Genomic DNA, 25,895 nt, shown 5'->3' on the forward strand with positions numbered 1-25,895 from the left:
TCACAATCGGATGACTGTGACGTTCTGACCGACATGGTGTTACTCATCATTATTGGATGTTGTACATAACTATTAATACCTTAGAGCATAATGGAGAGGTGATGCGTTTGAGATGTAAAAATTACATTTACTTTCTATTGAATTCTCAGTTCTTTTAATAGCGAGATGTAAATTTAAAATTCTAATGATTATTCTTTTTTAATTGGTTGGCTTACCTTAAAGATGTAAATTTATATGTTTTAGCTAAGATGAGTATTTAACATTCTCTTAAAATTGTTACTTAGTATTACGATATAATGGTATTCATATTCATTTGTAATTAAGATGTCTTAATTTTGATTATCGTTAAATGCGAATTTGAATCATATTACTGCTAATTCATTGTAAAGTTTAGCTCACTCCATTATCCTTTTAATGTAATAATATTGTTTGTAAAGAAAAAAAAAATCAAACTCTTAAAATTTGTCCGTTGGAGATTTTTTGGCTAACAATAATTATAAAATGCTTATTCCAAAGCATTCCACTTGATGACCAATTCGTGATGAGGGGACATCATCACTCTCTACATTTCGTATCAAATCAAATGTTGAGTGACCATGCAACTTTTGATAGGGAATATATCTGTCTGATCTCCTGTTGAAGATGCTCTGAAAAACCAACATCTAAGAAATAAAGACTACTTGCATAAAGTGGCTTTATAAACACTATAGCGTTCTGATTTACTAATGTATAATCATGCGGATTAATGTCACTTGAGGTGATCGCGTCTCATGCAAGTTCTCGAAATGAAATATCAAACTCTTGGATTAAAAAAAACTCTTCAATCCCCCTTGTTCTGTTCAATTAATCAACATGTCAAAACCAAGAAAAAATAACAAAAATCCGATGATAAGTACAAAGTCACTGCCGTGGACGACTCTAGTCTCTAATAAATCCTGCGTTATTCAATCCACTCACGCACAGAAACTGTTCACCCTCTCAGACTTTTTTCACCCTGCTCTGTTGCATCCTTCCACAAACACCAACCACACAGCGGATAAAACTATAATCCATCACCAAAACTCCGAATTTATTCTTTCGTCCCATCCTCAAGATTTCTCTGCTCAAAATTTCAGTGAACCCCCAAAAGATTATCCACCAGCTACTTTTTCTTCTTTTATTTTTCTGGGTTTAATTTCAAAGCTTCCAAAATCTTTCCCAAATCCAAATTCTGATCATTTTTTTCACTTGGGTCTTCACAAAAATCTGAATCCTGAACTGGGTTGCTCTTACGTTCACAAAAGATTATGAATTTCAGGAGCTTGGAGGAGTTCTGGGCCTTCTACATGAACCAGCACTCGAAACCAGCGACGCGGCGGTGGCATTTTGCAGGAACCCTAGCTTCTATCTTCTTCCTCCTCTGTTCGCTGCTGTTCGATTGGCGGTTTCTGCTTTGTGTGCCTCTCTCTGGGTACGGATTGGCGTGGTACAGCCATTTTTTCGTGGAGGGGAATATTCCGGCGACGTTCGGGCATCCGTTTTGGTCCCTTTTCTGCGATTTCAAGATGTTTGCTTTGATGCTTTCGGGTAATATGGACAGAGAGATTAAGAGGCTCGGGAAGAGGCCTGTCTTGCATGTCTTTTAGCGCTCTCGTTTTACGAGAACTTTGAAGTGATTTTCGCACTCACGTTTTCGATTTTTTTTTCTAATTTTTGCACAGAAATAAAAGGCAAGTACAAAAAATGAAAACGAGAGCGTGACAATCACTACTTTATCTTGTGATCAAGTTCAATTCTGCATATTGGACCTGTATTTCTACTTTTGGTCTGTATTTTTGAACATGATTGTATTGTCTTGTTGAGAGATAAATAGACAAGGGTTTCCTGGAATTAGATTTCTGGGTCTGTATAGTTTTGGCTATAATATTACTATATGATAAACTTTTTGCATCAAATTATGAATCTGCTCATATTTGGCCTGTAGCAAGTCATTTACGGTGCATTCGACCGTGCCAGATGACTTTTTTAGAATGTCAATAACAATGGTCTTTAAAGTCGGCAGCACGAGTTCAATAGGAGCATGTAGTAGGGACATCGGTTTTGAGAGCAAACATATTGATGGCATGTTTACTTGGAATAGCAAAAGTTATGAATTGGTGTGGCTAGGAAGAGTAGAGACAGTAGTGAATTTGGTAGTAACGGTACTGAATTACGAATTGTAATGTCAAATTCACGTACTTATTGATGTCATATGTATTAGTAAACGCATGAGAAGAACTCGAAGAATTATTTCAGTACTCGTGCACTAGCATACAGATAGAAAGTCGAAAAGTTGAAGAGTCGAAATAATTTCAATGCCAATTCTTTCCAAGTAAACATGTAAATTTGAATAAATTGAAATTGCCAATTTATAGATAATCATCCACTATAAAATCAAGAGAGAATTTCGTGTAAATGAATATCCGTTGGTTTGCATTACATCTATTCTAAAACAATCATCAACAAAAAACTCGATTTGGTACTCATTCCTTGAACTCATATCCAACCATGTTACAAGTTCCGATATCTACTTGTTCAAAACTCGGTTTCTTTGGGGCCAAACCAAGATCAATCTGAGCGTGGACATCAAAAATATTCACCGGAGGGTGCAGTGATGTCATATCCGCCATGGTTTCTGCACTTGTTCGGGTGAGAATGTCCGTCATCTGTCTTTGCATTGATAAAGGTTGAACATTTAGTCAGCGTTTCGCGAAAATGATGGCAAAGGCACAGCTTCTTGAGGACGTAGGATTACAAGTATGCCAAACATTCCAATCATCGGTAGGACAAGCAGCCATTTCAACAGTCTATAGTAATACATGTGGAATGTGAGGGAGAAATCATCTGAAAAATAGAGCCCGTTCTTGTCAACCATCTCCACCAAAACAGTACCCGTAGTCCTTACACCAACTGTCGGAAGCTTCATATTATGCTTTCCAGGACGATTGTAGGTCTCGTTTATTCTTATCCTTCTCTCTCCTTGGTAATTACCTGGCACTAACAGCGTTACCTACATAGTTTGAAAGAAAACAAATGTTGAATTGAGTTTTTTATATTGTATATACAAGCTACCTGCGTGTGCATACAAGAAACAGAGGGAGGGAGGACCGTGTAGTTGACTTTGGCCAAAATAATTGGTGGGAATGAGCAACTTACTGTGACATTATAGGGTGCTTGCAACCCCGATGGGTATCTATAGCTATCTATGATCTCGAACTCCACCCAAAAGTTCTTGCCTTCTTCATCACGGAAAGCTCTTGATGAATGTGAAACAAAGATACCTTCACGGTTATGCCTATTTGCAACATGATTTCTTCCTTGATTAGGCGACCTCCATGCCTGAGAAAGGAAACACACTAAAGACGATTAAAAATAAAACATTATCACCCAACAAAAAGCAAAAAAGAAAAACTGAAGACAACAGAAGAAACTATTGACAGATCAAGCTTGTGATCTATCATGCCTTGAGGGGATGATGCGAAGCAGGAGTCGAGAAGCAAAAAACATTGCCATTCATGGTTGAAACAATAAGATCAAGATCATCTCCACCATCAACATTGTCTGCTAAGACCATGCTATATCTGTCATGCAGAGATCAATGTTTCAGGTAAATCATGAAAAGGAGGAGAAATAAGTAAAGATGTAGGAACATTGAAGGATTTAAAAATAACTTACGAAGTTTCACCAATGTCAACCACATCAGCGCATGATGTAGGTCCATCAATTAGGTACAAGTAACCATCAAACGAAGTTGTAACAAGGGTGAGTCCCTTCTTTTTCTCTCCTTTTTTACTTAAATCAACTAGAAGAACTTGATTCATAACTCTCCCATGAGTTCTATATGGATAAGGACGAACAATTGACCCATCTTTGCCACTAAGAACATATATGTTGCCGGATAAAGTTGGAACCACAACATCAGTATGGCCATCCCCATCAACATCACCAATAGTGGGACCCTGAGGAACAAAAATGTACATTAGATTCACTGTGAAGTAAATAAGGTGAGTTGCAATGTCTATTAAATCACATATATGTAGAAACCTTGACAGTGCTAATACGTAGAAACAAATATGTAGTGTTCTTGAGAAAATGACACTCATAAATTTGAGCATAGTGCATACAAGTTGAAAACTTATAATCTCCCCAGGAAAATGATAAATTAAACTCATAAGGTCCAGAGCAGAAAAGAAATTTCCAAAAAACAACTGACCCAAAAATGTGGTCCACCAAATATTGTACTGGCACTCTACTTAATATCCAATCAAACCCTCAACCGTACCTGGGGAACTAGACTCTTAAGATGCTTTTCCCAAATTTCTACTCCTTTTGTAGTCCATGCAGCAACATTTCCATGAGCATCAGTAGTCACTAGTTCAATTTTTCCATCATCATTGATATCAGCAGCAACAACAGCTCCTTGAATTTCAGCCATTTCAAGAGGAAATTTTTCTCTGACCTTGCCTGAACAAAAGAAACAGTTTAGTTTTGATATCACTAACAAAAAGAGTTGTATGTAACATCAAAGATAATCCAGCGTCTTGTATGCCGGGGAACTTAAAGCAACTCATGCTCTCTGAGGGGAAAATGCCAGCAACTGCAGCAATGAGAGTAAGAAAAGTTAACTCACCATGATGATCCAAGACATAGAACAAGCCATAGGAAGTTCCAACAAGAATGTCCAGATTCCCGTCACCATCCAAATCCACTACAGTTGGAGAAGAATATATATGAGCACGGAACTTCGCAGTCTCTGTACTCAGATCTAGTTCCGCAGTCCACTTAACTTGCTTTGTGTCGAGATTAAACACAACTATTGAGCCAGCAACATATTTTGTAATATCAATGTCACCCAATTCCTTTCGATGATCTTCGTTGGACTCATAATACCTGCAAATGTACAAGGTGGGAGATTACTATCAAACCATTAATTACTAAGCAAACTCCAATATATGGTTCACATTTCAATCTTGGTTGATGCTGCATAACAAATGATAAAGAAAGCGCACTAAATTGATTTTGCAGGAAATAAAACTTAAAAGGATTATTACAATTTATTGTATAGATCTGAAGGAAGAAACCAATAGCATGGTAAATTACTAGATCATACACAATCTACCTACAAATTTAAATTATTCTTCTATTTCATTTACAACATATCTACTGATCTCATGAGTGCCTCCTGGTCAATACAAATAGTGCTATAGTTTTGAACTCATTGGCGGCCATACCAGGTCATCACAACTACTCAAAATGCAGATTTAACTCCAACAGTGCAAAATGAGGATAAAGCGCTAAATGTGATGTGATTGCATTCCACTCCAAAAATATTAATGAATAAGTGAATTTTGACAGTATGGAAGAGAACTCACTCGCTATCAAAGAAGTAAGATACAGCAACAACCATTTCTGATACTCCATCATTGTCTATGTCTGCTATGACCTGAAGGAAAAAAGAAACCATCAACCAAATTTAACTTGCATATGGCAAATAGTAACTAAATATCATGTCTACATAAATAAATCCATGTGCAGTGTGCCTATATATGTGTATAAAAGAAACATTAACGTTAGAACTCACAGGAGTGCAGAGTATGTGTGCATCAACATCAACATAATCCTCCATTTTCTCGTGCTGCTCTTCAGCCCATTCCTCATCTCCCCACATTGATTCATCAGCATAATCATCATAGTCATAACTATATTCATCAGCCAGTTCCTCACTGCTACGGAACAACTCAAAAGATGAATCAGCATCTGCTTCCAAGCTTCCCTCATTTTGTACAGTTGCAACAGGAACATCCTCCTTATTATTATCTTTGGGTTCAGAACTACCCTCCTGCGATTCACTTGACTTTTTATCTTCTAAAAGCCGTCTCCCAGAACTAGTCCCATTCACTACATTAACAGTTTCCTCTGATAAATTTTTCACAGAAGAATTGTCCGTGCCTGTAGGCAGCTTGATGACTGTTTCCACCTGAGTTGAATTTGTTTCCCCTTTATTCTCTGGATTTGATGCATTTACCATGCCAAGGTTGCTCTCTTTTGAAATAGTAGCTGAATTGTTTGTATCAGGAGTTGAAATAATAGTTGAAGTGTTTGAATCAGAAGTTGAAATAGAAGCAGAATTGTTTAATTTAGCTGTATTTCCATTTGTTTCTACAAAAATAACCAACAGTTGCAAATACGATTAGTTCCCGTTAAAAAGTAACATTTTCACAATAATATGAAGTCAGAACTGTTTCAGGTGGCTCGGCATGCTCTTCCTAAATGTCTACTAAAGCAGATGATATGAATAAGGATACCCTCAAAAAAACAACAGTGGTTGTGAGAAAAAAACTACTTTAACATGTAAATAGCTTACGATGAATTGATTCCAAAGCCTCCATGACAAGAGAATCATCATGGACATCTGGATGAGTGCGATCCACGGGATCCGGATGCAGACCCCCATACCAGTTCTTTTTAACTTTCCTACGAGGTACTACAAGTTTATCTAGCATCATGTAACCTGAAACCCTAAAAAAAATTATACACAAACTTTTATGAGCTTGTGTAGGCTGTTATATAATTGCAGAGTCGAGAGAAAACATTGTAATATATTTAGTAACATTACTCGGGCAATGTAACTGAATTACCTGAAAAATAAAACTTCACCATTGTAGGTTGCCAAAGTTATTTCTCTCACACCATCCTTGTCAATATCATGCAGGAGAGGACTCGCATGTACGGTCGACTGATGGAAAGCAGGCCAACCTGATAAATCATCAAGCAGGTACTTGGAAAATCACTTCACCAAACTTCAAGCCAGCTTAACGTAAAACAAAGAATGGAATTTTCGTACCGGGATGTTTGTCTCCATCAGCACCTTCAAGAACTTCAAGATAGTGGACGAAAGAAGAAACCACAATCTCAAGCTTTCCATCACTGCAATAAGAGAAAACGAATACCCGGAAAAAAAGATCACACAAATCAATGCTGGACACAGAACTGATCCCCATTGTACTCACAAAATGCACTGGTAAATGTACAGAATTTCCAACCAAAACACAATCTTTTTTGTACCTATTGATATCGGCGATCAAGGGCGTAGCATATATACTAGAACTAACTTCCGTTTGCCATCTGAGCTCCAATTTCGCAGGGCACTGCGTATTCAACAATGCATCCTCATCTCTAACCACACGCACAAATCCAACGCATTAATCAAATGCAAGAATTCCAAACACAATTAACCCAACATCAACAAAATCTCTGTGAGTGTACACTAATCACGGGATATTAAGACGGATTAAGAAATGAATATGCATACATGTTCGGATATCCAAGGGCGTCGTCGCTGGCTTCTCGTTCCCGGAACTTATTCTTCGCCGGCTCCTCGCCATGAACGAAGCTCGAACCGGCGCAGAGAATTAGACAGATCAGAAAAGCCCTAATCGCCGGGAATTTCATATGATCCGGTTCGTTTCGATCAGAATGGGGACGAAATTGCGGAGGAGAAGATAGACCCCAGCTGCTAACAAGGGTTCTAAGAAATGTATCGGCGGTGTGGGTTAGTGAGTCGGAGAGGATTTAGGACATGGGTGGGTGCGCAGAGTCGACAGTCGAGGACTGTGATTGGCATTTGCACCTTCAGTTTGAGAAAATTACGTCAAAAAAGTGAGGCCAAATAAAATGGTTTAGTGTCACGTTATTTATTAAAAGAAATAATTTTTGCACTATCCGACAAGAAAAGGCATAAAAATAACATATTTCAAGTCAATCTGTTAATAAGTAGGATTGTTATTGTGTTACTAATTAAGAGTTTGTTAACAGATCAAGTCGTTTTTTGATCATTCGTTAAGATAATAGGTACGACACGTAATGAGTAGGTCTAGACATTTGTTAACGAATCAAGTCGTTTTCTGGTCAATCCATTTGTAGGTCTAGACATTAAGCTTGATAAAATCTTGCATGACCCATTATCGAGTCACTTGTTAAGATAATGGGGTTGTCACAAAATGGTATGTTAAGATACTATTATGACACAAAAACGACACGAACACAACAAACACAACTCATTTGCCACATATAAGAGCTTCCACTGAGGCTTGACTGCCTGGCACCCAGTCCCCCAAACAGCCCGGCACCCAGCTAAAACACTCCAGCCCAGCCTAATAAGCTGGCACCCAGCCGAAGCCAGGCAAGAGACCGGCCCAAAATCGACAGACCCATGGGACAGCCTACATAACGCATGTTGATGTCAACCACACCTTTTTTTTGTTGCGCCAGAGAGGGAGTTGTTGTGGAGGCTGAGGAGCGAAGCTGGTCGAGGCAGGAGAGGGTGTCAAGAGGGAAGGAGCCACGGAGGGAGAAGGACATGAGGACGAAGCGGACGATGAAGAGGTGTGGAGATGCAATAGTTGAAGCTCGTTAAGGGTGTAAAAGAGCTTGTTGTTGAGGTCAACTTGGGATTTGAAGGACAGAAGGGTGACGGCGTCGAAGGATGGGAGGATGAGGTTTGGAGGCGGCGATGGGAATGGAAGGGAAGTGCAGGGGCGAATGTCGGTGAGGATGAGGAAGAGGGGTGAAAGATGAGAAAATAAAAATATTTTAATAATAATATTACTATTTTATTTTTTTAAAGTTAGAAATTAAAAATATATTTTTTATTTTTTATTTTTTATAATAAAAAATAATAATATTTTAATAGAATTGACTAGGCTATTTTTTTTTTAGGGATGAAGATGAATTTGGCCTATTATTGTTCATTGAAATTTATCACTATTTACTGAGTGGATTAAATAGGCTGGGTGCTGACGCATTTTTTGAGGGACAAAATTACTCTAATAAGTGCTAACGTGAGAGAGAACGGCAACTTCTCCAAACTAGGGAAGTCTTGGATGTCAAAACACTAGAAGAACCGAAAAGTCATCAAGGAGTCCACGTTTATGGACATGATCAAATTGGACTAAAAGATGCATCATCTCTAAAAACAATTGTTAACAACAAATCTCTCGAGCAATCATACGAAGTCCCATGCTAATACACGAATAAAGATCCTCTCCAGATCCTCCTTGTAAAAATTCCAAAAATTCGTGTATCGTGTATGTTTATCGTACGGTTAAAAACCATTTTAAATTTTATTATTTAAAATTAAACACAAACAATATTAGACAAAATTTAACCGCACGATGTACAATGAATGGACACAATTCACGAATTTCTAGAATCCTCTGAAAAAAGATCCGAAGAGGATCCGGATTCCCAATAGACGGTGATGATTTGCGACGAGTAGGTCAAAAACAAATACAACACCAAAAACACGAGTAACTAAAACCAGGGTTTCGAGAGAGTAGAGTCGTTGACTTGCCTATTCCCAAAGTTATATATTCACATGAAAAGGGAAAGGCAAAAACTTAGGTCGTTAAAAAAATGCCTACCTTTTAAACAACTTAACAATATCGTCGTCAAAATATACACATCTGACTCTAACCCTACTCCTCTTCATCTGAACTACTATCAGAACCAAATAAATGTGACAGCAATCCCAGGGGCTATCGCCGTACCAAACTGGATCAAACAACTCGCCAGAACAGCACTCATTACGAATTATAGCTAGGCTTAGGAAGTTACACTGAATATGTGATTCACCAGCTGATACGACCATATAGAACTCTGAACGACTTGCCAAGCAGGTGTCCGAGGGCAGCCTCAGCACTAAGCTAACCTGCTATCAGCAAACCTTTGCACGAAACTCCAGTGTTGCTTAAACCTCCGCAAGTCACCTCCTTCGTGCTGCATTTGCATGCTGCTGGGCTGCTTTGCTATCACTCCGTATCCTATCAGCATACATAGGCAGGCGAATTATCTCATAGATCTCATTCAACAAGATGTCCTGCGTGATATTGTCTTTTATGCTTCGCATGACCTGTTTTAAAATCGGCAATCAATGAGCCCAAAGTGGGGATTAAACAAGAAAAACAAATTCAAAATACGTGGAGAAGGACCTTCTTGTACGTATTGATATCATTTGGAGTTGATTTGTCAGTCCTGATGCGCATAGGGACCCATTCTTGTTCTTCACCGTTCCAAGAACACTCGATTATTTTTCCAGAATAAGAAGTGGGGTCTTCACCATCTGCTACATAGGAATACAAAAAAAGCATTAGGTTAAACACAACAGGATCATGACCAAATCACACCCAGCAAAACATAATACTAGATGTTAGTGTCAATTAGATTGTAGAAGATGATACGATGAAGCAACCATTATTTTATCTAGGTTTCCCAAAACACTAAGCAATAACGGGAAAGCAACCATTATTTTATCTAGGTTCTCATCCGGACATTTTTCTTTTTTGGGATCAATCCACGTGTATCCACATGTATGTCCACCGGTTTAAACAAAAAGAAATAAAATAAATCTGCTTATAAGGTTGGGGCCTATTGAGACTGCTTCTGGAAGAGCTAAAAGTGCTTTCTGAAAACCAAAAAAATGCTTGAGTCATAGAAATGCTTTCTGGAGAAGCTCCTGCCAGGTCACGTTTTAAACAGAAAAAAATCTGAAGCACCCCAATGCAAAACTTCAGCTGTACAGATCATGATTATACAGAGTCACGTTTTAAACAGAAGAAAAAATATATATGTATATCTGAAGATATTCATGTCGACCTTTAAACGCAACTCTATTTCCATCCATTAGTTTCTTCTTTCCACGTTCATACAGAAAAAGATGCTGCCGATCATCATCAGTTACCTGTCCACACAAGCAGCTTCATATGAGAAAACAAGCACAGACGAAATTACAGCAGATATGGAAAGGGATGAGAGATGTACAGAAAAATAGTTTAAATGACAAAATAGAGTTTTCAAAAAATAACCCAATAAAGTTGATGGCACAACCTCAAAGAGAAAATCAACCGAGTTCATATGAGAATATTTCCACTTTAGAAGTCCTTCATGTGTGCGGGGAACATAAGGATCATCCCAACCCTAGCATATAAAAAATATAAATTATTAATTCTTTGCAACCAAATCAGAGAGAGGACAGCTAATTTAGAACCAATAATAGGACCTCACATGGCAATAAACAAATTATATTGACAGCTAACCAAGTAATTTGAAACTAATAAAAATGTTCGAATCATATTTCATAGAACCACCTGAAAGATAAGACCATCTGCATCATGCGAAAGCCTTGGAATAAATTCCTTCAAAAGCTTGTTTACAGTGGAGAGCAACCAAAAGTCCTTCCTCCTCACCTGATTGAACACACTGAGAAAATCAATCCCAGCAGAAAAGTAAACAGCGGAATGAAGTTCGACATCTGAACACAGAGTTTATTGATACATACCCTGAATGGTTCCAGGTCATATCTATAGTAAGGATTCCTGCTTTGGTATATATTATGGCGCTCATAATTCCGAGGTTCAATGACTTCTTTCTCAAGCATCTTCCACCGTTCATAAAAAGGCCGCTGCAACAATGCTAAACTATTAGACTGTATAATGGGTAGCTTAACATTACAGAACATAATATACTAAGGCAATTTACAACCTTGAACACCCCATTACCAATGCAGATACTGACGATGGGTCCAACTGTTATTTTACAATTTAAGACAATATAATCACAGTGCAGATACCACTACTGATGATTATACGGATGTCAAAAATCACAGTGCAGATATCTCTTCAAGTTGATTGTTCCATACCTAACAAAACACAAGCCTACAGAGACCTTTGTGCACGTTCCCGACTACTTCTCAAAATTTAGGACTCCTTTTATATCCGAAAGTTCACTCCCTGTGTTCGGTTTACAGTGTGTTACCGGTTGGCAAATGACTTACATGTTTGCTTGCACAAAAATCTAGCCAAAGTTTGAAAAATGAATTCAAAAATATAATCAAGTGGTAAATTACACAACCATATAGCATATACCATGTGATTATAAATAAAATATCTTAAATTCTCAAGTTTGTGCAACCATAATTTAAAAGGTAGATCACCCTAAAAGCGATACAAAAAAAGGCGCAGAAAAAGGGCACACCAACCTCTATGACAGAAAGGTGGTTGATTGCCATCATATCATAGATCAGGTATCTTCTCTCCTGCTTCTGTGAATCAGGCACGGTATCAATTACCATCTCCCCATCCAGTAATGTGTAGTGGTGAGTCTTCTCGACTAAACCCTTCAAGACAGAAAAGAAAAGAAAAAAAAAAGAGACAAACAAGGTCACTCTAACTTGTGAAGGATACAGCTGAATGGGGAGATGAAATCTTCCCTCATTAACCTTGCAAAAGTAAGTGTATACATACATCATTTGTGTGTTTGCAGGGAAACCTCATTTGGACCCTTCTAAAATTAAAATTTCTATCAACCAAGTAACACCCATCCATCATTATTAACATCATATATCGTGTTCCATCAGCCTTCCATGTAGCATAATAATAACGTTGCCTTAACAGCTGTAAGTTCTCCCTGCATGTATGTGAGAAGCAAGTCCATTCAGATGACAATCTCAAAATGGAGCATTACCAAGTAAAAAAGACCTATAATACTCAATTGCGACATGTATAAAACAATATATGAGAATAGAGTAAATATCTGATACGCAGTACTCAAGGAGTCTTTACCGATGCACAAGGAATTTGTCATCTATCAGCCAACTATTACGAAACCAAGCACATTACACCTCCAAATATCTAATATGCAATCAAATGTCAAGCCACGTTGGGTCTCTTTTCAAACTAAGCTTCAACAGTGCTAGAAATATATCTTTGTTAAGCAGAAAACAAACTACAAACTGTGCTTACATACAACATTTCAAATATCAATTCCAGAAGCATCCACCAATTTCAATAGATTCATTGTCGATGTCAACAACGACATTGAGTTACCATTTTCAGTTATCAATCCAAATGAAACATTGCGTGATAATTGCCCATCAAACTTTTCTTTACAGATCAAATGTTCTTACTAAAATGCACAGCACAAAGCATGTTAACAAAAGAAAGTTCATTTCAAGATACTGCTCACCAAGTTATGATGAAATTGTACAGCTTATCGCATATATCACTATTGAGTCAAAGAAAGTTACAATTGGTAAAAATGAAGAAATTTTATATGCTCAAATTAGAAAAAAGGAAACCTAAACCAAAAAAAGGAGCAAGGATCACCTGTTAAGAGACACGGGATGCGACCCTGGGAATTGCGAGTTTCCTCTAGGCTGAAATGAAAGAAAATAAAGTTCTAGTAAAATACTAAAATGGGATGCAATTTGGAATTAAGCTAAAATATGTGACAAAAAATCAAAACAGGCTAACTCAAGATCTCAGATATTTGTGGAGTTAGAAGCAAAAGCCAAAAACCATCAAGAATAGAGATAGGTCTCAACATGCCTACCCCAACATTAACCAGCTTAAGAGTCTGATAGCAGAACTGCCGCATTGCCTCCTGCTGGTCCCAAGGTATCTCATCGCCCAAGATATCATCATTTGTCATCAATCCATTTGTATCCAGACTCTCCTGAAATAGAAGAGGTATGTTAAAACTACAGTGAAGACAACAATAAAAAACAAACATGTATCATGATAACGAAGCAAAAGGTCATTTGTTTCCATTACATGATCAAACAGGAAGTATGGGGTGGATTACAAATAATGAACAGAACACATTACAAAAAAATAAAATAAAAATTACTCCTCCATCAATGCCATGCAAAAAAAAAAACAGATGACCACTTTACTGGATTGTCCGACCTTCAAGTGTCATTCATTTGGCAAAGAAATACATCATATCCAATAAAAAGAGTTCCACTATAAAGACGGTGCATACATTATTTACAGGAGCAGCAGGAACCCCATCATCGTCGTCGTCGTCGTCTGCAACAGCTTCGCCATTAAGATCAAATTCTGAAGTCTTCCATTCAGGAGTTGAGGGGCAGACAACCGTATCAGGCTTTCTTTCATGATAGAATGAGTATAAAGCATCAACATAGTCAGGTTTGTAGATTCCTGGAGGACGTGCATCCGCAAAAAATTTTAATGCCTGTGTAATACAATGTAGCATCAGAGAAATAACAAGAATAAGACAAGAGTATAAAAGCAGGTTGGTTTACCCTACATTTAGACAGTTAAAACGTCCTCATAATTACCTGAGTGACTGAAATTGGTAATGAGCGCATTAGGTAGTGGACGATCATATACCCTGTGCGATTGTGCCCATGTGTACAATGCACAAGAATATATTTCTTCGAATGCTTTTGACGTGACAGGAACTGTATAACCTGAAATGAGAATAATTAATAAAGCATCATAACCAGAATTTTACTTACATAAACAATGAGTATATGTGATATCTTGAAAAAAAAATAATAATAAATAAAAAAGCTTCCTTCCTCGCATATAAATAGGCAAGCCCGTGGCCAAAATAAACATATAACTAAACTGAGAAACAGACAGTGCAATTGAAATGGAAGTGAATAACAAAAGAATCATCCCTGCAGCCGAAAAAATTTGGTAAAAAATTCACACATAGTGGACAGGCAAGTGTGAAAAATGAAACAAACCTCATATACAAACTGATTTACGGAAAGGTTGTCAGGCACAGAATCCCGCCCCTTGCATGCAATCTACATTATCGAACACGATTCCATAAATAATAAAATACAGACAGAAGTACCAAGGAATACAAATTGTACCATAATCTACTACTCACCTTGACATGCTTAATACCCTCCTTCTTCAAATCTGATGTTAGATAATAGCGAGAAGTATTTGTCAAATCAATCACCAGACCAAGCTGAAAATGAGTGAAGACGACCTTAAAATCATTTCAACAATTGAACAAGACAGAATGACTCTCATAGAGGTACTATTTAGTTCAACTCCTGTTGTCCAAAAAAGAAATATATACATACAGTATCCAAACTTTGACAGCTAGTGCATGTGACAAAAACTACTTTTCAATTATCAAGAAAAAAAATAAGACTAGAAGAAAAGGAGCATAATTTCAGCAGCCTTACCTTTCTTCCCAAAACTCTTTGCTGATGAATCACTTGTTTAAATGAGTATCTTTTACCAGGAGGAACACAATCATTGTACGATTCACCCAGTGGCACCTTAGAAGGTATCATGAAATATATTTCTTGACCAGCTGCCGGACAATCCAACCAACCTGCATTATGATGAAAAATGTAATTAGAGATGACAGAAGTTAAGCTCCAAGAAGATGGCAATTGAAGCTAATAACTAAAACACTCTTTAGATGCAAATACAGAAAACAAACTAGGATTCTTAAGCTAGTCAACTTTAAAATAATATCACAAATTATAACAACAAAAGTATTACCAAATAAGCACATTCCTGAGTCATATAAGTGCTACAGACAGAAACTATTTCCCCAGATAAAGGTCTAAAATCCTTTATCCATACTAGTATATAAAGGGAACACCAGTATTTTTGAGCCACGGTCTTCAAGATGAATCAAATTTTATTTATTTCAAATACACACTTCCCTTCCACATCATCCCAAAACTAATAAGAATTAAATGATAGGGATAGCTAGGTAAGTGAACTACCAAACTCACCCAAAGGCAGTAAACCGATTACTTCATCAATTTCATCTTTATAAAAAAATAAAAAAAATAAAAAAATAAAAACTAGAATTCACAACACAAATCCAATTCCATTTCTTCACACTCCTTTGAGAAACATATTTCACTCCAGTTGGGACCACCACCCCAAAACCATCTACAACCACCTCTCCATCCGAACCAGAGTTGAGCATTCTAATGCATTTGAAATTAAATTCATCCATAAAATGAATCAAATTTATTTTCCCATTTTATCTTCTTCACTTCTATATGTATTTTGGAGAAAGCATCTCTCTCCACACAGAACAAGTGCAGAAGGCTACTAGTGATTTAAATGTATCTCACTAATTAGCACAATGATAAAAAAATAAATCATGACACATTCATTTAACATACAGTCGGGACATATCAATATGCACACTATATCTCCACATGAGTTTAGAGTTTGGTTCAAATAATTGGAAAATCTAAAAGGTCAAACCCGCTAACTCAATATCAAAAGAAGAAATTTAATTCCAAGATTAAAAAGACAAATAATATTGAAGTTTAAAAATTTATAGCATTAAACTCAGTCTCCATACAAGAAACCAATACCAAAGAAAAAAAGTTTCTATGAAAGGGTGAATCACTTTTTAACATAACAGAAAACGGTAATAATTCAGTTAATGCTTGTCATGGAAGTGATGAAAATGTAGTTCTATATAACTTCTACCAAGCAATGCAACTTATGGAAATAAAAACATATTAGTAAACCTAAAAAAATACTACAGACAGCATACTTACCATTGGGGAGCCTAGATTTGTCGTAAATTTTGGGGTTTTTTGTTTGATATGAATCGTATGCAGGGGGTTGAGAAACATGCACTGGTTTTTCATCTGGGCGTTCTCGTTTCAATCGCTTACGTCTTTCTTCACGCTCCTAATACAAGGAAAACACAAGATCAGCAGCCAGGCACATAAAATGTTGAGATCAACATATATACATAATATATAAAATAAAATGAAAAAGAATGAAAAGATTTCATGGCTAATCTTTGTGTATGTGAACCGCTGTGTGTGTGCTAACAGGTGTGCGCATGGGGAATGTGTGCACGCACATGAGAGAGCGAGAGAGAGAGAGAGAGAGAGAGAGTTGTAAAACTTCCGAAGGCATAATTTCCCCCATATAACCAGACAAAAAAACCTGTTTGCCCCACAGCGAGGTGGAAGCAACATATTAGTTTCAAAAAATTGTACATGCAGTTCAATATAGCAGCATAAAGTATTTTGTCCCCTATGTTATTTTGAATTTCTAAATCCCCATCTTATGACCGTAATTGTTGCAAGGGCTTCCACCAAGTTTATGGTTGTTTCCATACAACCTTTTGCATACAAAATAATATCCATCAATTCCAAAGGCCATGGAAAGATATAAGCTTCAGATGTAATGAATGCCCCCAACTATAATCAATCAAAAACAATGCAAAATGCCCTGTAATGCTTTCAATCTCGCTGGAGATCCCAAACAAAAGCATATATGGCCAGAATAATAACTACACTAACAAAAGAAACGATATGATCCAGTTGCCACTACATGAGCAAGAGATAGGCCATTTAAACGAGAAAAAAATAGTACCCGCCGTGCTATATCAGCTCCACTCTCTATACGTTCTTCTGGGGCAATGTATTCTATATGATTCTCAAAAGTATCCTCATCTTCTTCAGGTACTGGCGAGGCATTCAAGTCCATGACAGCAATCATTCATAATCCTCTACACTACATTTACCAACGCAGAATCAAATGGTCAGGGGGACTCTCCCTTGATAACTTGTAAACAACCTTACATTCAAATATTGCTTCAAACCGTCAGCTGCACAAATGCGCACATTGTCAATAACCAATCCATGTAAGAAACTAAAAGCTAATAAGTAACATAGTTTACAAACCGATACTCCTGTATAGGCGTAGAATCTTTTGTCTCGAAACCGAAAAAGGAAAATGTAGACTATACTGTTTGGCCGAAATACGGCATTTGGCTTACATGGGAAAGCAGAGCAAAAGTATAAAATTCATGTAATGTACTCCTAATCAACTTAATCTAACTACAAATTTGCTTAAATTTGCTTTGCCCAAAGCCCTATCCCCATAAAATACCCTCCATTTGTTCATCTCCCCTCCAATTTCTAACAGCACCAAAATTAGCAAACCAAAACCACAAACCCTAAACCATAACTTTCCCATACAAATATCGAATTCCAAAACTCCAAAAGCTTCACAGTTATCGAGAAAGAACTCAAACCTCACGAAACTGCAATCGGAAGCCGATTCACCGTGCCCCTGAAGTAGCCGTGAGAAATTAACACTTCCGCGATCAGCGCAAACCCAGCGGCTTCCTCTGGAAGTTGAAAGAAAGCCAAGAACCCTAAAGATTGTTCTGTTTATCTTGTTCCTCGCAACTGGGAAGCTCTCTGCGAAACCCTAAGAGAGAGAAAGTGTGGGGTGTGTAGGTTTAGAGAGAGAGAGAGAGTAAAAATTCAAGATGGTTTCATTAATCAATCCATGTCATGAGAGAGAGAGAGAGAGAGGAATGCACGATTCATTTCGGAGAATCGAATAAACAAAACGGATAAAAACCCTCCAGAAAAAAACGATGAATTTATACAAGCGTATGACTCTGAATTTTTCAAAAAAAAAAAAAAAAAAAAAATGTAACTACCTGTACACGTGTGAAAAGTGTGAAACTTGAAGAAAATAACCCTAGAGTAAATTATCAAAAACGGAAACTTACTTTGTTTGGCCAAAAAGAAAGGAAAATTACTTGTTACCAAAGAATAAAAACTACTTTCATTTGGTTTTAGGTACCGCCACGTGACACAAGTATTCTATGATCAAAGAGGAAAATGCAGTTAATGTGTTCAGATTTAACTGGTGGTAAAATTTATTCAACTATTATCGTGGCTTTTGTATCCAATAATGTAATTATGTACTCACTTTTTTAAATGAGATTCTATTGTTGGGTCAGGATGTTATGTGATGTGGGTAATTGTTTTCACCTTTCTTTTGGTTATTTTTCTAATTTTATGGTGTGCAGATCGCGTAATAAGTGAAACAGTCATATAAAATATATATTTTTTTGATAATAGTGCAAAATCTCTCTCCATGTCCGTTAAAGAGTAAAGTCCAAGAAAATGAAGTTTGAAACACAATTTAAGAAATAATGGGATAAAAAATGGGTGAAGGATGAGACAATAATTGTATTTTAAGATGGATGAAGTTTGAAACACCATTTTAAGGTTGATCCTCATATTCTCCAAAAAGTAGTTTCCACTTTAATAACTTCGAATAAATTAAATACATGCATTACGATGACGCAGATAAGTCTTTTTTTCATAATTAAATAAGGGTTGGTAAAAGGATATCATGTATCACATTAAAAAGGAACGTGAAAATTGGAAAGAAGAAATGGCATGTCTTAAGATTGACAGAACTGTGAAAACGACAAAAGAAAACGTAGAGTTTTAAGTGATGGACACTTCTCTCAAATCACAACCCACCACGTGGATTCAATTGTTTGGTTTGAGAGAGGATCCCGCCGAATCCTTTTTGTGAGGATTCCGAACATCTTCTAATCACATCCGTTTATAATACATCGTATGACTAGTTTTTGTTAGGTACTGTTTACATTCAATTTTAATTAAAAAAATCACAATGATTTCTGACCGCACGATATACGATGAACGGATGTGATTGAAGGATCCCCGAGATCCTCACAAAGAGGATCCGGCGAGAATCCTCATTCGTTTGGTTTATTTTGAGGAGAAACTTCTGCTCAAAACTAATTGTGTTCGTATCACAAAGCTTCGTACTTATGATCATAACTATTTATATTATGAATTACTCTGTCATCTTTGCAAAAAAGAACTTAAAACTAAGGTCGTCTAGTCAATCTATTGTAGCAAATACATAGACTTATTTGTATACAGTTTGATGACTAAACAAACTTGGTTTTAATTGGTTTTTTGCAAAGACAATTTTTATAGAGTTATTTATATATAAATGGTTCTAATCATAAACTTGAAGTTCTATGAATTGGTAACGAACAATTTTTAATTGAAACTCATACTCATCCTTTGAATAGCCAAATATTATTCTTCCCAAAAAATACTTGGCCATCTTGATACTCTTCTCTTCTGGGTGGGTCTTAAGAGTTCAAATCTTCTGTAGCCTCTATATCTATGTACTTGAGTGATACGTGTCTTTTTTGTCTTGATTATCTTTAATTTTTTTTTAATTCTTTTATTGAAGAAACACTGTTAGATGGGATTAAAATAAATAATCAGGTGTCAATAAATAAAACATGTCGCATAGATGGCACATAAAATAGATACAAAAGATTTGAACTCACTCGAGTCTTGATCCTTCCTCTGTCCTTTTCATTTCCTAGAATGACTCATATACCCTTAGAGGCTTTATTACTGCGAAGACCATCAATTGTTACAATGAGCGATAACTATGTTACAGTCAATTGCTCACTCATGCATATGTGATTTTAATTGTTGATGTGAAACTGACATTTCATTGCATAAACTTTGTTGGTTTGATATAAACGTCAAAGTTGGTCTCATTTTAATCCACAACAAAGTTCTTACATGTTGCATGAGAGAAATTATATTGTGATTAGTTGCATATCTTTTGTGTGTATTTCATTAAGAAGATATACAAATAGAGATATTTAAGAATCTCTCGTTGCTTGAAGTTGAAGATCATGTGTGACAGGCTTTCAAGTCTAAACGTGAATAATTTTAACTAAATGACGTGAGCATGTGTAGTCATTGGAATTCAAATGTGGACGAACCTACTCTTTGATATCATACAAAAAGTTGAGATTCCAATATCAAGACCAATTGGAAAGGAGGTGAAGAAATCAAATATCGTTTTGAATTATTACGCAAAATTAATTTCTAATACGAGATTCACACTCTGAACAAAGCTAAATATTAGGTGGAGTTTTGGAATGCTCTATTCTAGTACATGACCCAAAACTAAGTAAAAACCAAAGATGAAAAGACCCAAAACAAAAGAGTATGTTGAAATGTAATGAATTTAGTTACCAAACCCCATATAGATGCCCTTTTGGTTGTCCAGCCACACCAAGCTGTCTGTTGAGAGAATAGTACAAAGTGATGCATAACAATAAATGTGCGTAAGAGGGTATGCTACAGAAAATAAAGACGATGAGAGGCGGAAGATAGGGTAGGGGCACCGCCGCCGGACAAGGTGAAGCAAGGGTGACTGTTGAAGCCAGGAAATAAAGACGATGTTTATGTCGATGAGGAAGATTTGTCGTGCAAAGTTTAGCGTCACCATATAGAGTGTGGTGATGGTTGGCATTTTGGTGGCTTTAATCACTCTTATAGTAAAGCTTGCCCAACGGAGCCACCATCATGTCCACCCGTCTGAGCCTGACAACTACACCACAGCGCTTCACCAAGCCCTCTTATTTTTCAATGCCCAACGATCCGGAAAACTCCCCAAGTACAACAATGTTTCATGGAGAGGTGACTTCTGCTTGAGTGATGGCGACTCTAACACCAAAAATCTGGTGGTGGATATTATGACGGTGGAGACGCGAGCAAGTACAGCTTTCCTGCATCTTTTGCCATGACCATGTTGAGTTGGAGTGTGATCGAATACAGTGCAAAATATGCGGCACTGGGAGAACTAAAACATGTGAATGACATCATCAAGTGAGTACATGTTACCTTCTCAAGACCTTCAATTCCTCCGCAGCTGATTCCATTGGCAATATGGTTATATATGTTGGAGGGGTTGATGATACTGAGTCCGCTGGTGGTGGTGATCAGGAGAAAACTCACGACTGTTGGATACGTCTGGAGGATATTGACCATCCAAGAATCCAACATGAGTGTTATAATTGCCTGACCTTTGCTGCAGAAATGGCTTCTGCTTTAGCTTCTGCATCCATTGTTTTCAAAGACAATACAGATTACTTTAAAAACTTGTTCACGGTGCTAATTTACTCTTCAGATTTGCTACCAAAGGGCAACGTGCAAAGTATAAGGTGGATGCAGACCCGTTTTCCCCTATCTACAATTCCACTGGTTTTTGGGATGAATATTTTTGTGGGGTGGATCTTGGTTGTCTCTTGCAACAGGGAACTTATCTTATCTTCAACTTGTCACTAACCCCAACTTGGCTGCTCGTGAAAAATATTTGTGGACTGACCCTAAGAATAGGGTACTTAGCTGGGACAACAGGCATGCTGGTGCTTTTTTGCTTCTAAGCCGGCTGAGATTGTTCTTCAGTTTTGGGTACCCTTACGAAGAGAGTTGGGGACATTCCACCGTCAAATTGATGAAACAATGTGCTCCTACCTTCCCCTTTTTGCTAGCTTCAAGAGAACAAAGGGAGGGCTGATTGAATTGAACAATAGAAGGCCAAGATCTCTTCAGTATGTAGTCCATGCAGCTTTTTTAGCTCAACTATACAACGATTATTACCTGGATGGCATTGCGGATCCAGTTTCTACCCTACCGAAGAACTGCGCAGGTCTGCCACGACCCAAATCGATTACATTCTCGGTAAAAATCCTTGGGGCATAAGCTACATTGTCCGCTTTGGTGAACGTTTTCCACAGCAGGTCCACCATAGAGGAGCATCCATTACCAGAAAGAAGAAGTATGGTTGCAAATGGGGATTAAAATGGAGAGACAGTAAGAAACCGAATCCAAATACAATTGTTGGGGCCATAGTTACTGGTCCTGATGGGCACGACAATTTCCAGGATGTTCGTTCAAATTACAACCACACAGAGCCGAGCTGCAAGTCCGGTTGCTGCACTTGTTGCATTGTCCACTGGAAACCCTGCCGGTGTTGACAAAAGCTCTATGTTCTATGCAGTTCCTCCCCTGCCTTCACCCCTGCAACCTCCTCCATTACCTTGGATATTGAGATATTTTAGGAGCATGTTTCTCTTGTGATTCTAACTTTTGATGTGTGTGGAATAAAAAAACAAAACAAAAATACTAGTGGATATTGATAACCATTAGTCGTTCAAACTTGAACTCTAATGTCAACAAAATCGATGCACTACTAGTTCTTATTCACTTAGTGATGGATCTCCGAGTAGTTTCAGTTAGACACAAGAAAATTTGGGTTGGAATACTCATACCACGATATTTACAGGGCACTTTTCGGAAAACACATAATTCTTCGTTGGTCCTTCATCAAACCACATGCTTATCTTATCTAGTGTAAGAATTGTCTTAATAAAACAGCTTAGTTACCCACCAACATTTGGGAAACATCATTTGCCAAATCATACTAACTGAATTTCAAAAGTAAGTTAACGGTAAAGATTAATATTGCCCAGTTCCTCACCATCATATTTATTATTGTTGAATAAGTTTAAATTTCAAGATTTTTTTTTTTTTGAAACACAGTTTAAATTTCAAGATATGTATAATAGATAGACACAGATTTTAAAATTTAAACAAATACAATGATAATAAATAAAGCATCACTTGAAGGTTGTGAGAAAAAACAACCCTCCAGTTACCACCCGCGTTGGGTTTGGGACCACATTTGGGAGAGATTTTTCAGTGTGATTGGAACACGGAATGATACATCATGTGTCACTATATAAATAGTGAAATATATGTGTTAAAAAATTAATAACTTAAAAAGTAAAATTTCCCACAAGTTATATAAAAATAACCATCACTTATATAAAAATACGTAATATACCATTCGTGTCGAAAAATTTCCCTACATTTGAATGCACACCTGCCAACAATCCCTTCCAAAAGACCCACCAAATTAGCTGATGTACTTTCCAGAATCAAATCATCATTATTTGACAATCACAAAGTGCAGGCCAATTGCCCGACAAAATTACCTCAAAATTAGCGAACAAATCCGATCTTAATCCAATCCCATCTAGCTTTTATCCCTTCCCCACTTCACTGCAAACTCCGATCATCTTCCATTTCTCACATGGCATTATCAGATCAGACCTTCTTCCACAACCGCCTCCTCGCTTTCTACCTCATAGCTCCCCCAAACCTTCATCTCCCTCCGGTTCCTCCAAGCCCCCTACGGCAAGCCCCACCATGTCTCCTCCCCTCGCCTGGTTCCTAATGGTCATGGAAAGCCCAACTCTCTGGCTCACACTCCTCCTCTTCCCCTCCGGCCGCCACTCGTCCAACCCAAAAGCCCTTTTGCTCATGACCCCTTTCTCTGCCACTATTTCCACCGCACCATCCTCTTCTCGCTCCTCCTCCACCGCAACACCGCCAGTTCCAAATCCTCAACCGGCTGTTTTCCGGTGAGCGTGGCGGCGATGGCATTTGGGTTCAATATGTTGAATGCGTATCTTCAGGCCAGGTGGGTTCCTCAGTACAAGGATTATGAATCCGACGGGTGGTTTTGGTGTCGGTTTGTGCTTGGGTTGGCGGTGTTTGGTTATGGCATGGGTGTAAATATTTGTTCTGATAGGGTCCTTGTGGGGTTTAAAAAAGAGGGTGGGGGTTTAAAGTGCCAAAAGAGGGTTGGTTTGAGTTGGTGAGCTGAGCTGCCCAAACTACTATGGGGAGATAATGGAGTGGGTAGGATGGGCAGTGATGACGTGATCATGGGCAAGGTTAGGCCTTGTTTGGCAGCTCGGACTGTAATGACTATTTCTGTCGGATATGATAAATAGCCACTGGATAGTACTAACTAAATTAATCGAACGTTTGGTGCAGTATCAGACTAATGACCGTATTATTTATACTGTGTTTGATATTATACTGGATAGGAGGAATCAAACTTAAAATAAAATTTAAAAAAAAAAAGTGATCATTTTTTTGTTCCCAGGTCTCTCCGCACCCCCCAAACACCCTCCCTTTCTATCCCAAATTCTTCTTCCCCAACTGCAGAAGAATCCCAAATAAATTCAAATAGTCAGTTGTAGAAAAATCCCAAATTGAAATCATCTCTCCGCCGCACCATGTTTCTTTGCAAGACCGCAATTGCAGGGGAGGACGGCAAGTAGGTGATGAGGAAGGCCACAAGGAGAGGACGACGAGGAAGGCGACGAGGACTAGGAGAGCAGAGATGGCGAGAGAAAGCGGCGCGACAAAAGGTGACAGGAAGGACGACGATGGCGAGAGAAGGTGACGGGGAGGACGATAATGCCGACAGAAGGCGACGGGGAGGACGACGATGCCGAGAGAAGGTGACGGGGAGGACGATGATGCCGAGAGAAGGCGAGAGAGAGAGGACCGAGTTCACGAGAGAGGAGAGTGAAACCAACTAAATAATCCGAGTGTTTTGGTTGGTTTTATTAAGCAGGCGTATACCGTGTTAAATAAGCAGACCGGTTAAATTAATCCGGCACTTATTTAGTACAAGTGAACGCCAAACACCCGGGTCCGTATAACTAATCCTATTCGATCCTTTATTTGATCTGCCAAACAAGGCCTTTATGTCCTTTCCGGATTCTTTTGGTAAGGATCTTGGAAATTGTTCATTTATCATACATCGATAGGGTTTTGTCAGATTTAATTTAAAATAAAAATATTTAAAATAATTTCTGACGACACAATATACGATTAACGGATATAATTTATGGATTTCCAATATCTTACAAAAAGAATCTGGCAAGAATTTGGATTCTTTTCTTTACTGCCAACTTGGTGCCTAGAGCGCGTACGAATCATGAATGGTATTTGGAGAAGTTTGGGGAGGATTATCCCAAGGGTAGCAAAGCCGTCATCTCATTCTTGTATCGACTACGTTAAGTTGGTAAAGTTAATACGTTAAGTTGGTAAAGTTAATACGACGTTAACAAGTGTTCATGCTCACTTTCTACTATTTCTCATGACTCACTTTCTACTATTTCTCATGATTAGAAGATTCAGAACTGATCATTTGATGGATCATCATGGAAAGATCATCCATACAAAAGTTGAACTCCAATTGAAAAGGGATGGACATACTCTTGATAATAACAAAATATTCACATCGACGATAAAATCACAGAAAGATTTCTACTTTCAACGAGTTTTCATGAGGATGATATTGGTTGAAGATTGAAAAAAATGAGTTTTCATGTGTTTAAAATGCGGACTTCGCACAAACAAATGATTAGCGGCGTATTAAAATCCATGAGGTGTGAACAACAATGCGCTACAATCAGATAGCAGCCTACATATGCTTCGGAACAAGAATTTCGCTGCAGCCAATATGGATGGTGACCGTGATCCCCTTGTGCTGTCACTATATTGACCCGAGCGAAATTCTTGTTCCGAAGAACAA

At 37.7% G+C, this 25,895-nt stretch overlaps 3 protein-coding genes and 2 pseudogenes across 6 annotated transcripts; 3 read left to right on the top strand and 2 right to left on the bottom strand.

Moving 5' to 3' along the window:
* Positions 1 to 935: 935 nt before the first annotated feature.
* LOC137746240 (uncharacterized) lies at positions 936 to 1,973 on the top strand. The gene has a single exon (XM_068486315.1). It carries the CDS (start codon positions 1,287 to 1,289, stop codon positions 1,623 to 1,625), a length of 339 nt encoding a protein of 112 aa, XP_068342416.1. The 5' UTR covers positions 936 to 1,286; the 3' UTR covers positions 1,626 to 1,973.
* A 340-nt stretch (positions 1,974 to 2,313) lies between these two features.
* On the bottom strand, positions 2,314 to 7,668 carry LOC137745067 (protein DEFECTIVE IN EXINE FORMATION 1-like). The gene is made up of 13 exons (XM_068484940.1): positions 7,331 to 7,668; positions 7,084 to 7,194; positions 6,863 to 6,945; positions 6,657 to 6,774; positions 6,383 to 6,537; positions 5,600 to 6,177; positions 5,391 to 5,461; positions 4,649 to 4,908; positions 4,301 to 4,482; positions 3,694 to 3,977; positions 3,482 to 3,599; positions 3,175 to 3,357; positions 2,314 to 3,028 (listed from the first exon to the last, which is right to left on the bottom strand). The coding sequence occupies exons 1-13, from the start codon at positions 7,468 to 7,470 to the stop codon at positions 2,714 to 2,716; spliced, it is 2,598 nt and encodes an 865-aa protein (XP_068341041.1). The 5' UTR covers positions 7,471 to 7,668; the 3' UTR covers positions 2,314 to 2,713.
* Positions 7,669 to 9,403: 1,735 nt separating this feature from the next.
* Positions 9,404 to 18,182, bottom strand: LOC137745895 (uncharacterized). Of its 4 annotated transcripts, none has more exons than XM_068485931.1 (18): positions 17,875 to 18,182; positions 17,211 to 17,351; positions 16,379 to 16,514; positions 15,026 to 15,177; positions 14,719 to 14,802; positions 14,570 to 14,632; positions 14,156 to 14,287; positions 13,837 to 14,049; positions 13,405 to 13,527; positions 13,179 to 13,228; positions 12,318 to 12,480; positions 12,053 to 12,190; positions 11,354 to 11,476; positions 11,163 to 11,261; positions 10,903 to 10,992; positions 10,672 to 10,756; positions 10,008 to 10,138; positions 9,404 to 9,928 (listed from the first exon to the last, which is right to left on the bottom strand). In XM_068485931.1, exons 2-18 carry the CDS (start codon positions 17,334 to 17,336, stop codon positions 9,782 to 9,784), a joined length of 2,055 nt encoding a protein of 684 aa, XP_068342032.1. In that variant the 5' UTR covers positions 17,337 to 17,351; positions 17,875 to 18,182; the 3' UTR covers positions 9,404 to 9,781. The 4 variants fall into 4 exon arrangements, 3 of the variants coding, with proteins under 3 accessions (XP_068342032.1, XP_068342031.1, XP_068342033.1); XM_068485930.1 differs by having other exon boundaries at positions 17,211 to 17,445; XR_011069732.1 differs by lacking the exons at positions 9,404 to 9,928; positions 10,008 to 10,138; positions 10,672 to 10,756; positions 10,903 to 10,992; positions 11,163 to 11,261 and adding an exon at positions 11,714 to 11,804 and having other exon boundaries at positions 11,360 to 11,476; positions 17,211 to 17,445.
* A 2,435-nt stretch (positions 18,183 to 20,617) lies between these two features.
* LOC137744286 (endoglucanase 9-like) lies at positions 20,618 to 22,576 on the top strand (annotated as a pseudogene).
* A 743-nt stretch (positions 22,577 to 23,319) lies between these two features.
* On the top strand, positions 23,320 to 25,378 carry LOC137744287 (steroid 5-alpha-reductase DET2-like; annotated as a pseudogene).
* Positions 25,379 to 25,895: the final 517 nt, after the last annotated feature.

Source organism: Pyrus communis, chromosome 9 (genome assembly GCF_963583255.1).
Source record: "Pyrus communis chromosome 9, drPyrComm1.1, whole genome shotgun sequence".
In the NCBI taxonomy this organism is placed as follows: domain Eukaryota; kingdom Viridiplantae; phylum Streptophyta; class Magnoliopsida; order Rosales; family Rosaceae; genus Pyrus; species Pyrus communis.

Excerpts from the sequence above, each read along its gene's own strand:
- LOC137746240 (XM_068486315.1), top strand. The coding sequence starts at position 1,287 with ATGAATTTCAGGAGCTTGGAGGAGTTCTGGGCCTTCTACATGAACCAG.
- LOC137745067 (XM_068484940.1), bottom strand. The coding sequence starts at position 7,470 with ATGAAATTCCCGGCGATTAGGGCTTTTCTGATCTGTCTAATTCTCTGC. Across the intron at positions 7,195-7,330 it reads GCCCTTGGATATCCGAACAT|AGATGAGGATGCATTGTTGA; the intron begins GTATGCATATTC and ends GCGTGTGGTTAG. Across the intron at positions 5,462-5,599 it reads CACACATACTCTGCACTCCT|GTCATAGCAGACATAGACAA; the intron begins GTGAGTTCTAAC and ends TTTTTCCTTCAG.
- LOC137745895 (XM_068485931.1), bottom strand. The coding sequence starts at position 17,336 with ATGATTGCTGTCATGGACTTGAATGCCTCGCCAGTACCTGAAGAAGAT. Across the intron at positions 10,993-11,162 it reads CAGATGGTCTTATCTTTCAG|GGTTGGGATGATCCTTATGT; the intron begins GTGGTTCTATGA and ends TTTATATGCTAG. Across the intron at positions 10,757-10,902 it reads CGGTTGATTTTCTCTTTGAG|GTAACTGATGATGATCGGCA; the intron begins GTTGTGCCATCA and ends TTGTGTGGACAG.